Source organism: Oncorhynchus nerka, linkage group LG25 (genome assembly GCF_034236695.1).
Source record: "Oncorhynchus nerka isolate Pitt River linkage group LG25, Oner_Uvic_2.0, whole genome shotgun sequence".
Taxonomy (NCBI): Eukaryota; Metazoa; Chordata; class Actinopteri; order Salmoniformes; family Salmonidae; genus Oncorhynchus; species Oncorhynchus nerka.
The window spans coordinates 53,902,093-53,914,585 of NC_088420.1; the positions used below are offsets into that span (position 1 = coordinate 53,902,093).

A 12,493-nucleotide genomic window follows, 5' to 3' on the forward strand; every position below is an offset into this window, starting at 1 on the left:
CATAAAAACATCACAGGAAGTTAAGTTAGTTAATAAACATTAAATAGGAAATACAAATTTTGATCATTGCACAATAAGATATAAAATGACAAATCAAATATAAAAAGACAAATAACAAACAAATACTGGAAAGCTACAACAGCTCGACTGAACATTTAGTCCACTTTTTATGGAAAGATTTCAGGTGATGCCGTTGCCTTGAACTCAAGCCTAACCTAGTCCTGACAGGCAGCGCAGAAGTAATCCTCCAATGATGGGATGGTTTTCATACAGGACTGGTGGAACCATCGTGGGCAGCGTGATCACAACCACTCTGAAATGTATGCTGAAAAATGTTAAGATATTTTAAACATTTAAATACATCTTCTTGAATTACAATTATTTAATTATCAGACAAAGCAGATAATACTACCTCTAGAAATATTACTGCTTATACAAATTCGTACTTGTAAAAATGTGCCTTTAGAAGTGAACAAGCAATTACCCAGTTAGTCTTTTCCTCGTTATTGTCCACATCACAATGTAGAAAGCTTGCTTGGTTGACTGGCTGTTAAAATTCCACACCAGATGGAACATGTAGGCATTGATGGTCTGGCAGAAAAAAAGAAAGACAATGAAGGTAAATCAAGTTATTCTTAGAATGTGATTTTTTAAAATAACATTGCAGTTGATGAACTCAGTCTACAGATGTTGCTTATACCTCTGTATTGTCCCGTTCATCCTTTCTACCAATCCATTAATCTGGGGATGGTACGGTTTTTGTTGATCTTTTATTATAAAAGGGGAAAAAACTTTTAGAAAGCTGAAGACATTTAAATAAATATTAAAGTTGAGTAACACAGTTACTATTTACTTCATTGACAAACTCCTTCCCTTGGTCTGTGAGTATACGTTTGGGTGCCTCAAACTGACAGAAAAATGTGATTATGCAGTCTGTGACCTCCTTAGCAGACTTTGTGTGTGTGGGGGGGGTTATGCCTGTGGCCATTTAGTGAGGTAGTCAATCATAACACAGATATACTGGTGTCCGCTGTCTGTTTGTTTCAGTTTGCCGATAAGGTTCATCCCAAGTAGTTCAAATGGCTGCGTGACCTTGAGGAAACATTGAACACACTTTACATTAAGTGTGTATTAGCTATGCTGTAGGTATATATCAACACCTGTAGTAACAACATTGTAGATTGAATTGCTATGTAAATAACCTATCTGTTATGTCAGGGTCACCTACATCACACACGCTAAGACACACACAAACTTAAATGCACCATTTTATGTGAAAATTTGCTAGCAACAGCAAGCTAGCTAAATAGGACAAATTAGCTAGCAACTGCAAACTAGCTAGCTCGATTGCCATAAATGTTTAATGCTTTTCAACCTGTCCACAAATTAATATAATTGGTTCAGAGTTTGTTTTTATATTTCAACCTGCGTGTTGTGATCACGTTTGGTGTGGGGGGACAAAATCAATTTGCGTAGCAGAACAGTTTACATGACTCTTCATAGCTTTCTTCATAGCTTTCTGTTTGGAAATCAGACCCAGTTGTCATGTCAGCACAGCTGTAAGTACTGCTGCATACCACAACAAAAAAAGACATGCCTGAGGGGCCAGGCTTCCAGTCTGGAAACACGTTTTCTACGCTCTTTGGCTTAAAGATTTGAAGACAGAAATCTGTGGAAAGCTTGATATACTGCCATTAAATGTTCAATTTGATCAATGTTTTCCTGCATGTGTATGCCACATCTTCCATTATCCATTGGCCTTTTTAGAATATTGCATGGAATAGAAAAATAGCTTGTCAGATGTCTAAAATGTTGTGTCCTTTCGGGACTTTATCATTGAGACACTACCGCAGATTGTAGATTTATGTACACAAATGCAATTTATGTATATTTGCCTTTATTGTAACTTATGAACCAATGAGCTGAAGTTCTGAAATGCGTTAATATAAATGTATATCACTCAACATGTGGTGCAGTGATGTGTTCAATCGAGCAAGAATAAACTGCAAAACGTATACACATTAGGTAGTTTGTTAAAAAAAAAACTTTATTGCCATTTCACTATCGATTATACACTTAAAACCCATAAGAGCAACAATTTAAGACTACTTCCATTTGAATTAAATACAAAAACAATGCATCAGAATTATCAACATTCTGCTACAGTACGCAAGATGGGAGTATTATTAAACCAATGACTTAAACATATTTTAGTAATGCAAACTTTATTACAAAAACAATTACTTCATGCCATGCTCCTTGCTTTACTTCGAGAACAGAATCAACCTTCAAGTTTTACAAGTCTTAACTTCATAGATGGAAAAGCAAAATAGCAAGTTTAGCAAACAGTCGTATGTACTGACAGGGCCTGAAAACAGGGTCGGGGTCAATTCCAGAAGTAAACTGACATTCCAATTCCTACTCAGATTTTCCTAAATGCTTCTCTATGAGGAAACATTTGTTTTTTTGTTTACTTCCAGAAATAACTGAATTAAAATGGAATTGACCCCAACCCTGCTTGGAGGCCCAGAGAAGAGACATGTCATGGTTTGACTATGAAATTCAAAACCTTACAAAAAAAAAAAAAAAAGCTAGATTAAGTAACACATATTACAGCATTCTGAACATGGAAACTGTACACTGTAACCCTAACTTGACACTTAAAAGCATTGAGTGGTTAGCATCCATGAGTATATACACAATTGTGCCACGATACTCAACAAAAAAATTGTCCACTTACAGAATATTATACAATGAGACCGGTGCTTTTTTAATTTACACAGAAGAGGGGGTTACCCAGAAAAAGAAAGCCAGGATAAGAGCAGGGTTTTGGGGTGGGTAAAGCCAAGGCTGGGTGGGTATCGGGTCGAGGGTGGGGGCTGGCTAACACATTGGATAGACTGGGTATAGAGATGAGCTTGGGGGTCAGGGGTCGTTTATTGGCGGTTGCTCTTTATCCGTTCCAGCCTCTTCTTGAGGTCGTCGAGGTTGGCGGAGGGGGACGAGCATCGAGTGGGGCTGTGGGAGTGGGACTGCTCCTGCTGGAAGTGGGACTCGCGGGACTCTTTGAGCTGAGACAGTTTGCTTTGGAGCATGTCTGTGGAGGAGGCCACCGAGGGCTTGGACAGAAGGGACGTGATGGGACGCATCGGTCCACTGTCCCCCTCCTCCTGCTGCAACAGCTGAGCCTGCTATTAGGATGGAGATGAGAGAGAGAAGAGAAAATGAGGGACGAGAAAGAGAAGGAGAGAAAGAGAACAGGTGATCAGCTTTCAAATTTAAAGTAAGCAAGCCAAGAAACGATGCTACATTACTGTGGGTATGACAAGCTATAATATAATGGGGACACTCATTAATACAGCAAGTATTCAATTTCTACATCATCATATGAATGTGAAATTGTAAGCAGAGTGGCACCAATGTGATCGACATTAAACTAACCCTGGAGTTGTTCTCCAGTCCTTGTCTCTGTCTCAGAATCTTCAATCTCTCGTAGTACACTGCAGGTTTCATCTCCTCTCCGTTCAGAGGCACTGAGCCAGAGTCTAGGCCATGTTGGGGAATCACTGGAACAGAGAAACATTTAACTTCAACAGAACTCGTCACAGCAACTGAAGCGCTTTTCAAGCAGTCCAGCACATGCATATACAGTAATATGCATTCGTCAAGTATTCAAACACCTTGACTTTTTCCACTTTAATCCAATAACATTTTATTGGTCACATACACACAGTTAGCAGATGTTAATGCGAGTGTAGCGAAATGCTTGTGCTTCTTTCGGTTACTAGCCTAACGCTTTAACCACTAGGTTTCCTGCCGCCCATATATTAAAGTGTCCAGTGATTGGGTCTCAATGTAGGCGGCAGCCTCTCTAAGTTAGTGATTGCCGTTTAGCAGTTTTATGGCCTTGAGGTTGAAAAACAGCTTCTATCTCTTGGTCCCAGCTTTGATGCACCTGTACGGACCTCGCCTTCTGAATGATAGCGGGGTAAACAGGCAGTTTGTTGTCCTTGATAATCTTTTTGGCTTTCCTGTGCCATCAAGTGCTGTAGGTGTCATGGACGGCAGGTAGTGTGCCCCCGGTGATGCTCACCCTGCGGAGAGCCTTGCGGTTGAGGGCGGTGCAGTTGCCGTACCAGGCTATGATACAGCCCGACAGCATGCTCTCGATTGTGCATCTGTAAAAGTTTGTAAGGGTTTTGGGTGACAAGCCAAATTCCTTCAGCCTCCTGAGGTTGAAGAGGCGCTGTTGCGCCTTCTTCACCACACTGTTTGTGTGGATGGACCATTTCAGTTTGTCTGATGTGTACGCCCAGGAGCTTAAAACTTTCACCTTCTCCACTGCTGTTCCTTCGACGTGGATAGGTGGGTGCTCTCTCTGCTCTTTCCTGAAGTCCACGGTCATCTCCTTTGTTTTGTTGACGTTGAGTGAAAGTTTGTTTTCCTGACACCACACTCCGAGTGCTCACCTCCTCCCTGTAGGCTGTCTCGTCGTTGTTGGTTATCAAGCCAACTACTGTTGTGTAGTCTGCAAACTTGATGATTGAGTTGCATGACCACGCAGTTGTGGGTAAACAGGGAGTACAAGAGAGGGCTGAGCACACAGTCTTGTGGAGCCCCAGTGTTGAGGGTCAGTGAAGTAGAGATGTTGTTTCCTACCTTCACCACCTGGGGGTGGCCCGTCAGAAAGTCCAGGACTCAGTTGCACAGGGTGGGGTTGGAGGGTACTATGGTGTTGAATGCTGAGCTGTAGTCGATGAACAACATTCTTATAGGTATTATTTTTGTCCAGATGGGATAGGGCAGTATGCAGTGTGATGGCGATTATGTCGTCTGTGGACCTGTTGGGGCGGTGGGAATAAATATATCTGAATGACAGTATGAGGACTGGTCTTAATAAATCAATCAGATTTTTCTGGTAATGTAAGGATTATTTTGCTCTTCACTAACTAGCCTAAGGCCTCCGCTTGACCGGTCAGGTTGTACAGCGCCATATTTTCCTAACAGAAACCCTTAATTACAATTGCTTTAACCGTGATTGAAAAATGTATCAATGCTCCCTTTGTCATTTAGTTTTATAACTAAAATGCTTGACTGCATTTAAAGACATGGATGACTTGTATGCTGTTTGATGACGTGCACAAATTAATTGATTGATGTACTGTATATTTAAGTAGGCCTTTATGCCAATAAGTAAGTTACACTAAAACAGCTACAGTAACAAATGCACTTTTGCTTTCTTGGAATAGAAACACGTTGTATAGTGCCATATCTTCCTAACGGAAACCCTTAGGCCCACAGCACATCGGCTACAGTAAGATGCATTTTTGTTTTTTTGGAAATAGAAAAACCACAATATTCATCAATTTAATTAAGCTACATTTTAAAATTGTATAAAAGCCCCTTAGATATTAATTTAGAATCCTCTGAATTGAATTAGAACTACAAGGACATTTTATTGATCTGCCAGTATTTTCATTTGGAGATTCCGGTAAACTCTGATATTTCCTTTTATGTGTCCTACCAACTATTATTGGATTATTCACCATGGCAACCAACAAAATGTATTTCTTAGTTAGTTTGGCTTTTGTGCAGATCAGACCGTTTTCATTTGCGCTTTTTTGACCAAATGTAAGTCAAAACAAATACTTATTTCACTTTCATAATATTCCTGATGCTATTGTTATATGTAACTACAAGAAATGTGCATGTAGTGGGTTAACTTCACCAGTTCTCTTACCATTCTGTACAATTGTGTGATTAGCCTACCAGTTGGTCAAACTCTAATGTTAATTCTCTTGAGATTAATTATGGTGTGTTATTTCTCTTGTCAATTGTGTATAGAGATGGTTGACATTAGTGTTTAATGTAATATTGTTTATTTGATTTACATTGTAGTAATGTTCTATTTCTTTTATTCGGTTTCTCTCTGTACACAGACCACATGTATACTCTGCTTCATCATTAAACACCTAGACTGGGCTTCTGTGTCTGTCATCACTCTTTGACCAGAGTGCAGTCCGGTATCCGTTTACTCCCAGTGGCCTATCCACACATTAGAGAGCACCAGACTCCGTTTTAATAATATACAGTGGCAAGAAAAAGTATCTCAAATCAGGTTGAGGTCAGGACTCTGACTGGGCCCCTCCAGAAGGCGTATTTTCTTCTGTTGAACCATTCCATTGTTGATTTACTTCTGTATTTTGAGTCGTTGTCCTATTGCGTCACCAAACTTCTGTTGAGCTTCAATTGGCGGACAGATAGCTTAACATTCTCCTTGCAAAATGTCTTGATAAACTCCGTAGATGATAGCAAGCTGTTCAGGCCCTGAGGCAGAAAAGCAGCCCCAAACCATGATGCTCCCTCCACTATACTTTACAGTTGGGATGAGGTTTTGATGTTGGTGTGCTGTGCCTTTTTTTCTCCACACATAGTGTTGTGTTCCTGTGCTGTGTTCCAATGGTTTTTTTTGGACAGCAGTGGCTTCTTCCGTGGTGTCCTCCCATGAACAACATTCTTGTTTAGTGTTTACGTATCATAGACTTGTCAACAGAGATGTTAGCATGTTCCAGAGATTTCTGTAAGGCTTTAGCTGACACTCTAGGATTCTTCTTAACCTCATTGAGCATTCTGCACTCTTGCAGTCATCTTTGCAAGACGGCCATTCCTAGGGAGAGTAGCAACCGTGGTGAACTTTCTCCATTTATAGACAATTTGTCTTACTGTGGACTAATGACGCTACGGTCACAAGACGCAGGCCTCCTATTTGTCCCTAGAATTTCTAAGCAAACAGCTGGAGGCAGGGCTTTCTCCTATAGAGCTCCATTTTTATGGAACGGTCTGCCTACCCATGTCAGAGACGCAAACTCGGTCTCAACCTTTAAGTCTTTACTGAAGACTCATCTCTTCAGTGGGTCATATGATTGAGTGTAGTCTGGCCCAGGAGTGGGAAGGTGAACGGAAAGGCTCTGGAGCAACGAACCGCCCTTGCTGTCTCTGCCTGGCCGATTCCCCTCTTTCCACTGGGATTCTCTGCCTCTACCCGGTTACGGGGGCTGAGTCACTGGCTTACTGGGGCTCTCTCATGCCGTCCCTGGGGGGGGGGTGCGTCACCTGGGTGGGTTGATTCACTGTTGTGGTCGGCCTGTCTGGGTTGGCGCCCCCCCCTTGGGTTGAGCTGTGGCGGAGATCTTTGTGGGCTATACTCGGCCTTGTCTCAGGATGGTAAGTTGGTGGTTGAAGATATCCCTCTAGTGGTGTGGGGGCTGTGCTTTGGCAAAGTGGGTGGGGTTATATCCTTCCTGTTTGGCCCTGTCCGGGGGTGTCCTCGGATGGGGCCCACAGTGTCTCCTGACCCCTCCTGTCTCAGCCTCCAGTATTTATGCTGCATTAGTTTATGTGTCGGGGGCTAGGGTCAGTTTGTTATATCTGGAGTACTTCTCCTGTCCTATTCGGTGTCCTGTGTGAATCTAAGTGTGCGTTCTCTAATTCTCTCCTTCTCTCTTTCTTTCTCTCTCTCGGAGGACCTGAGCCCTAGGACCATGCCCCAGGACTACCTGACATGATGACTCCTTGCTGTCCCCAGTCCACCTGGCCATGCTGCTGCTCCAGTTTCAACTGGCCTGGGCCCTAGGACCATGTCCCAGGACTACCTGACATGATGACTCCTTGCTGTCCCCAGTCCACCTGGCCATGCTGCTGCTCCAGTTTCAACTGTTCTGCCTTACTATTATTCAACCATGCTGGTCATTTATGAACATTTGAACATCTTGGCCACGTTCTGTTATAATCTCCACCCGGCACAGCCAGAAGAGGACTGGCCACCCCACATATGCTCTCTCTAATTCTCTCTTTCTTTCTCTCTCTCGGAGGACCTGAGCCCTAGGACCGTGCCCCAGGACTACCTGACATGATGACTCCTTGCTGTCCCCAGTCCACCTGACTGTGCTGCTGCTCCAGTTTTAACTGTTCTGCCTTATTATTATTCGACCATGCTGGTCATTTATGAACATTTGAACATCTTGGTCATGTTCTGTTATAATCTCTACCCGGCACAGCCAGAAGAGGACTGGCCACCCCACATAGCCTGGTTCCTCTCTAGGTTTCTTCCTAGGTTTTGGCCTTTCTAGGGAGTTTTTCCTAGCCACCGTGCTTTTACACCTGCATTGTTTGCTGTTTGGGGTTTTAGGCTGGGTTTCTGTACAGCACTTTGAGATATCAGCTGATGTACGAAGGGCTATATAAATAAATTTGATTTGATTTAATGAACATCCAAGGCTTTTAGAGATACTTTTGTAACCATTTCCAGCTTTATGGAAGTGAACAATTCTTAATCTTAGGTCTTCTGAGCTCTCTTTTGTTTGAGGCATGGTTCACATCAGGCAGTGCAGTGCTTCTTGTGAATTGCAAACTCTAATTTTGTGAGTTTTTTTTATAGGGCATGGCAGCTCTAAACAACATATCCAATCTCATCTCATTGATTGGAGTCTAGGTTAGCTGACTCCTGACTCCAATTAGCTTTAGGAGAAGTCATTAGCCTAGGGGTTCACATACTTTCCCCCAACCTACACTGTGAATGTTTAAATGATGTATTCAATATATACAAGAAAAATACAAGAATGTGTGTGTTATTAGTTTAAGCACACTATGTGTGTCTATTGCTTGTGACTTAGATGAAGATCAGATCACATTTGATGACCAATTTATGCAGAATTCCTGGTAATTCCAAAGGGTTCACATAATTTTTCTTGCCACTAACTTATTTTGAACAAAAGCCAGGACTGAGAAAGTCACTCAGCCCTATTCTGTTCCTGCTTCTGTTGCCTATTCTCATTGTCCTGTTGGTTTTGTCAGACTACACAGTAGCCTAATAAACATATGCATTTTAAAACAAAAAATAATAATACATCTAATTCATTACAGTTCCCGGTTTACAGTAGTGATGGACAGCAGGAGGCATTTTGAAAACATGTTGTTTTCAAACACTTGTTTTTCACACAAGTGTAGCAGGTTGTAGAATTCTGCAAACAACGTTTCCACTCCGAGAATGAGAATGGTAAATGACTGTAATTAATACATTCATTCAAGACTTTGGAATACGAAAGAAGCCATCTACCTATGATGGGCTAAAAACATCCCCACAGCATGATGCTGCCACCACCATCTTCACCGTAGTGATGGTGCCAGGTTTCCTCCAGATGTGACTCTTGGCATTCAGGCCAAAGAGTTCAATCTTGGTTTCATCAGACCAGAAAATCTTGTTTCTCATGATCCGAGAGTCCTTTTAGGTGCCTTTTGGCAAACTCCAAGCTGTCATGTGCTTTTTACTGAGGAGTGGCTTCAGTCTGGTCACTACCATAAAAGCCTGATTGGTGAAGTGCTGCAGAGATGGGAGAACCTGCCAGAAGGACAACCATCTCCACAGACGAACTCTGGATTTCTGTCAGAGTGACCATTGGGTTCTTGGTCACCTTCTTGACCAAGGCCCTTCTCCCCCTATTGCTCAGTTTGGCCGGGCAGCCAGCTCTAGGAAGAGTCTTGGTGGTTACACACTTCTTCCATTTAAGAATGATGGAGGCCACTGTGTTCTTGGGGACCTTCAATGCTGCAGAAATATTTTGGTACCCTTTCCCAGATCTGTGCCTCAACACAATCCTGTCTTTGAGCACATGGCTTGGTTTTTGATTTGACATGCACTGTCAATTGGGGGACCTTATGTAGACAGGTGTGTGCCTTTCCAAATCATGTCCAATCAATTGAATTTACCACAGGTGGACTCTAATCATGTTGTAGAAACATCAAGGATGATCAATGGAAACAGGATGCACCTGAGCTCAACTTCGAGTCTCATCGTAAAGTGTCTGAATACTTACGTAAATAAGGTATTGCTGTATTTATTTTTTATAAATGTGCATAAATGTCTAAAAACCTGTTTTGATTTGTCATTATGGCGTATTGTGTGTAGATTGATGAGGAACATTATTTAATCAATTTTAGAATAAGGCTGTAACGTAACAAAATGTGGAAAAAGGGAAGGGGTCTGAATACTTTCCGAATGCACTGTACATACAGTAGTTAGCTACTAGTAATCCTCAATAGTAATTCAAACAATACTAACAAGGCTTATACCAAAGCACTAGAGCTGATGTCAGGATTGCATTTCCTATTACTCTGCTACAGATTTGTACAATCTCTGGGTTAGACACATGGTAGACAGTCATATCAGATGGCATAGAACAAAACTTGACATTTAAACTTTTGAGTGGAATTCCCCTTTAATCGTTCAGGGTTTAGTACCTGTGCTAGAAGGCTGGATCCTGCCTTTGCCCTCTCTCTCAGACTCGATCACGCGGAGGCCTCTCTCCACGTAGCTCTGAAAGAACTGAGACGTGTTCCTCAGGAAGGGCTCCAGGTCAGCGTCGGAGTACTTCTGCTTATACTCATACAGCTCCGTCAGGCCCTGGGGGAAACAACAAATAGTTAACTCACTCACAATTCTGGATTGGTACTGTAAATTAGCTTAGCCAGTCACTGAGAACACCATCTTTTACAATTACGACCTTAACAAGAGGGTGCAACACCGTCAAATTAAGGTATGACTACATGAACGACCAAGGAAATAAAGAAAAATAATCACCTCTTTTGTGTTTTCCTTGGAGCCAATCTTCTTGAATATCTCAGAGAGGATATCGCTCACTTTAGCTTTCGACATCCTGTCATCCTGGAAGCGGCAAGGACACATTAGGCTATTATGGAAGTGGACTCACGTTGCACTACAGACATGTTTGTAAAAACTTTGTGTTATCCACAACTATTTTAAAAGCAGTGTATTCACTTGAATGAGGTTAAATAAATCAAGTAATTAGAGGTTGGGTTAACAACGCACCTGGCCTTTCTCTGTGCCCCGGTCAGACTTCATGCCAGAGAAGTTTCCAGAGTGTTTGACCACTCGTCTCAGGTGGGCCTCCAGCTCAGAATCATTCTTGTTCTCTATCATGGACATGTGGTCCAGGATCTAGACACGGCAAAGCAACAGGGTCAAAACAACAACAAGCCTAGTAGCCTCACTATGGTCTACTTAAATCAAAAACACAGACAACAATCACTCAACTATTGGATGTGAATGAGCTTTGGGTATGTATAGTACGTACCTTGGCTCCAGTGAGTTTACACAGTGTGTGCAGCAGTGTCTTGAGTGTCCTGTGGGGCACGTCAGACTTCAGCTGCTTCAGCTTCTCCTTGGGGAACACCTTCATAAAGTTGTGGACATCCAACAGGATGCGGTCCAGGTTGATGCTGTTGACGGTCTCCGGCAGGAACCGGATCATACGCCACAGGCACTAAAGAGACAGCGAGAACCGAGGGTTAAATATATTACATTTCAAATTTGTTCATTGAGCCTCAAAATAATTATTCATAATGATTGGGATTGGAAATAGGTCATCATTTGTTTTAGGAGCTAAACATTTTTTTTAAAGAAGGTAAAATGTCCCAAAGAACAGGGAATACACATTTGACTAGCTCATGTGCAAACACCATACATATCATGCACAGACAAAAGTAAACACTCCCATAACAAATGAAATAGCAATACCTTCATGACCAGTTCAGAGAACATAGGAGACCCTGATGAGGTGGTAAGGCTGTCCTGTAGCAGTACTAGAAGAGCACTGGGGGAAGAGAAAAAGACAGACAGAAAATACTAGATACACTATTCTGGAAATGCCTTTAGCTGTATCACCCTTAACCAGGGTGCATTCTACTGCTCAGAGGTTCTCTAAAGTACACGAGCCATCATCGCTAACATTTCTCAGGACAAGGCATTTCGAGTAATGTTAGTTTAATGTGCACTGTCCCAGTAAAACTAAATGTAATAAAAAAACATTTAAAAGTCAATGTTCTGAGTTCTGACCTGAGGATGTTGGTCTGGTCAGACTTCTCCAGTACTCTGACCACCAGCAGGTTGACGGAGCGAATGAGCTGCTGTCCGTCCTCGATGTCCTCCACCCGGGCATCCAGCATCAGGGTGATCAGACCGTGCATCAGGTCCTTTAGAACCCCCATAGATGCCTCTCGCGCCAGGCTCTCCATAGAGAACAACTGCAGTACACAGGTGACACACAAACACAGCTGTGGCACAGGATGTCCACACCAGTCCACTATGCCTACTCGGGTGAGGTTTTATATGTTAAAACAAAACCTCTTAATAGAGAGACTGAGCCGACTCTGAAACAACAGACCAGTATCACCCCTTAGTGGTGTGAATGTGTAGTCGCTACTCACCGAGAGCATGTTGCCGATGATACAGCTGTAGAGCTTGAAGATGTCCTTCTTTTCGAGGCGGTCGTCAGCCATGTGTGTGTTGTAGATGAGGCGCAGCTGCATGAAGGTGGCGATGAGGAACTGGTCGATATGACCTGACATGGCCTCCGCCTTGTCCTCCTGCCTCAACACCTCATCAATCTTGGGGGAAGGGGAGAGACAGAGGTTAATA

The 12,493-nt window shown here is 42.5% G+C and overlaps 1 protein-coding gene across 1 annotated transcript in view; it reads right to left on the reverse strand.

The window, feature by feature from the left end:
* Positions 1–2,026: 2,026 nt before the first annotated feature.
* The window catches only part of LOC115109678 (cytoskeleton-associated protein 5-A-like), a 42,072-nt gene continuing 31,605 nt past the window's right edge, over positions 2,027–12,493 (reverse strand). The window contains 9 exon segments of the mRNA XM_029634891.2: positions 2,027–3,191; positions 3,442–3,566; positions 10,297–10,459; positions 10,637–10,720; positions 10,886–11,014; positions 11,151–11,339; positions 11,594–11,669; positions 11,912–12,099; positions 12,283–12,462. Of these exon segments, the coding sequence (XP_029490751.2) occupies positions 2,937–3,191; positions 3,442–3,566; positions 10,297–10,459; positions 10,637–10,720; positions 10,886–11,014; positions 11,151–11,339; positions 11,594–11,669; positions 11,912–12,099; positions 12,283–12,462 (1,389 nt within the window). The 3' untranslated portion in view covers positions 2,027–2,936.